Raw genomic sequence first — 3,232 nt, 5'->3', positions numbered from 1 at the left:
TGTGTGTGGCCTGGCAGCTGTAGGCGCTGGCGGACTTCCAGGCTTGGCTGGACACGCTCAGGTAGCTGCTGGCCGCGTACTTGTTGTTGCTCTGCTTGGAGGGCTTGGTGGTCTCCACGCCCTGGGTGACGGGGCTGCCATTTGCCTTCCAGGCCACCGTCACGCTGCCCGGGTAGAAGTCACTCATGAGACACACCAGTGTGGCCTTGTTGTTGGCGAGCTCCTCAGCGGATGGCGGGAACAGAGACACGGAGGGTGCAGACTTGGGCTGACCTGTGGGTGCGGGAGGGACAGGAGGGGAGAGGCTCAGGGTCCATCCTGAAAGTTGCTGACCTCGGTCCTCCTGTGGGCACAGTGTCCTGAGGACCAGGCAGCCCCCCGAGGGCAGGGGCCTCTCTGGGTGTGAGCGTCCATGCCGTGCAGGGCAATTTGGGGTGTTTTTAGCTCAACTCCCCATTTTCCTGAGAAACCCTGAGCCTGGAACCTGCCATCACCGTCCTTGTGGGCCCGGTTCTGCCCCCACACATCTGACTGTCACCGTCTGGCTCTGCCTTCTCCTGGTATCTGACTGGGCCTGTCTGTGTCTGTCTGTCTGTTTGTCCCACAAAAGATGCTCTGAGCCCTCTGACCTCCTGCTGGGTCCATCTGTGGACACCTCCGACCTGATCCTCGGTGCTGGGGGCTTTGTAGTATCCACCCAAGGGCTCAGTTTCTTCCCCACATCTATGTCTCCTGCTCCCTGTCCAAACTGGGTGGCAGCTTTTTCTGATGAAACAGAAACCTGTCTGTCTGTCGTTGGGTCTCTCTCATTCTACAGTTAATGGCATCCCCACAGATTGGTCAGATCACTAGAGCTTTCATGCCATGGATTCTGCCATTTCTTCTGCGAGATTGTTCTTCCTGCACAGACCAAAGACCACCTTGTCCTCACACCTGCCCTTCCATGGCCCTTCCTCCAGCACCTTCTCCTCCCCACTATGTCCTTCCTCCTGCAGGCTTCCCTGGTGCCAGGCTGGTCAGGACTCTGCATGGAAGCTCCATGCAGCCCCGGGGAGCCCTGCACCCCAGCACCATTCCTGGCCACTGTTCATGAGAACACAGTCCCTGAGACCTGCCCTGAACCTCTGACCTGGGTGTCTCTAACCTTGGCCTTGAGCATCTGTGTGACTCCAAAATTTCCATCGGATCCCTTCAGCACTTCTTTTCCTTCCTTTCCCTTCAGACAGGGGCCACCAGCGACTTACAGATATAAATCCTGCTCCACAGGGGCCCATCAAGTGAAGACAGAACAGGGGAAGACAACTGGAATCCAGCATGACCCTCCCAGACAGACAGAAGAATCCACAATGCATCCTGCCCATTCCCCTGTCTCTGAGGTCAGAGCCGAGTGGCTCAGCGTGACCAAGTAGGACAGTAAGAACAGGGGTGGGAAGACCTCAGGTCCCCAAGGGCTGGGATCCGGGGTGAAAGCTTGGCCACAGGCTGAGGCAAGACCAGAAAAAGAGCAAAAATAGCAGAAAACAGCCCAAACTTTGTGGGGGAGCAGGTAAGGAGGGGGAAGGAGAGACTCACCTAGGACGGTCAGCTGGGTCCCTCCGCCGAACACATAACACTGTGACACAGACTCATACAAAAACCTCTCAGTGAGAGGCCCTGCCCACCCTTGAGCACACCCCCACCTCCCCCTACAGCTGTGATGGAGGAAGCCTGGGCCACTGCCCCAGGGGTTGTCTGGTCTGCAAGGGGCACACACACTGTCGCCCCTTGCAGACCAGCAGGTGACAGGATAGGGGACAGGGTGCATTGCATGCAGATAGCATTCTTGGAAGCAATTCTCCCAAAGGAATTAGGTGTTTGACTGGCTGTTTCAGTCTGCTCTCCTTGGATGTGGGATAGTATGGCGGACATCTCTGTCACCGCGAGGGAGGTTCCATGGGCACGGGTGGCACACCTCTCTTATGTCCAAACACCCCTAACCCCTGGGTGAGAGCATGAGGGGAGGGCAGTGCGTATTCCCTCCTCCCCGCCCCACATTCCAGAGAAAGACAAGTTGGGCCGTGTAGAGTGTCTACTGGCGACTTCCTATGTCCCCAACCATCTGATCCAGATCTCTGGCTTATCTTCAACAGGGGCAGCCTAGATCGGGAGAGCATCGGTGATGTCATAGTGGGACTGTAGCCTTTCAAACCTGCCCTTGAGGGTGAGCTTGAGGGTGTCCACTGCCTTCGCTCCCAGGGCTGGAGTGGCGTGGGGGTGCTGTCACCGGGGAGGCCAGACCTTGCTGTAATCCACAGGCCACACTCCCCCTGATCTGAGATTGTCTGACCTGCCTTTACTTGGCTCCTGAATTCCAGTGGATATGCCCTCCCTGGGTACCACTGAATGCCCATTCTGTGCCCGGGATGGTGCCCTTTCTGATCCATCAAGGTCAACTCCCATGTCCCCTCCACCTGAGATGCTGACATCACCTTTCTAATCCATCAAGGTCAATTCCCCTGTCCCCTCCATCTGAGATGCCTGATATCACCTGCTCCATCCTTAAACCAACCCCCAAAACTCTCAGGTTGATCTGCCTTCAGGGTTTGAGACCTACATGATGGAGGTCACAAGACCAAGCTAGTGTCACCTTGACACTGAGGCTGACCCAAGACGATGAGAACATAAAATGAGCTTCATTGTGCCTCATCCTCAGCTCAGGTGCCCAGCACCATGAGATCCAGGCTCGCTGAGTTGGTAAGGGGTGTGGCATGATTGGGGAATTGTTAGGTTATATGATATTAAACTGTTTCTCTGCTGTATGACTTGTCAGTGTCCTTACTGACATAACATGCATTGTCAACGTTTGACAAACACACCATGGGAGGCACTGTTGAAAGCTTTTCATGATTTTATGGTGAGGAGTCCACCAGAAACCTTCACCTGTGAATGGCTTTCTCATTGGGTTCCATGATGGGAAAGGAAAGTTGAATGTCTGTTCTGAATGACCATAGCCTTGGCCCCATGATTTCCTTCCCAATATTTCCATCTACAGCTCACCTTGCTCTCCTGGGTCCCTCTCCATTTCTCCCTGATTCCTCTTCAAGGCCCCTGGATGCCTTTCACTCAGCCCTTCTCACTTTCCAGGTGACAAGGACTGTTTCCCAGGGGCTGGTCCCACAAGAGAAGTTCCTGCCCTGGGTCCCAGCTCCCATGGACACTCAGAGCTCTTTGAGGTCCCTGATGGGTGAGTGGA

At 55.3% G+C, this 3,232-nt stretch overlaps 1 gene segment (V, D, J or C); it reads right to left on the bottom strand.

Annotated features, from left to right (window-relative positions):
- Positions 1-7: 7 nt before the first annotated feature.
- LOC102753239 lies at positions 8-3,061 on the bottom strand (the record flags this gene model as incomplete). The annotated part of the segment is given in 3 exon segments: positions 8-273; positions 1,573-1,653; positions 3,037-3,061. Coding segments are annotated over 3 exon segments (372 nt in total), but the record flags the coding sequence as incomplete, so codon positions are not given.
- Positions 3,062-3,232: the final 171 nt, after the last annotated feature.

The sequence above is a fragment of the Myotis davidii genome, unplaced genomic scaffold, assembly GCF_000327345.1.
Source record: "Myotis davidii unplaced genomic scaffold, ASM32734v1 scaffold2343, whole genome shotgun sequence".
In the NCBI taxonomy this organism is placed as follows: Eukaryota; Metazoa; Chordata; class Mammalia; order Chiroptera; family Vespertilionidae; genus Myotis; species Myotis davidii.
This window is presented reverse-complemented; position numbering and strand designations above follow the sequence as displayed.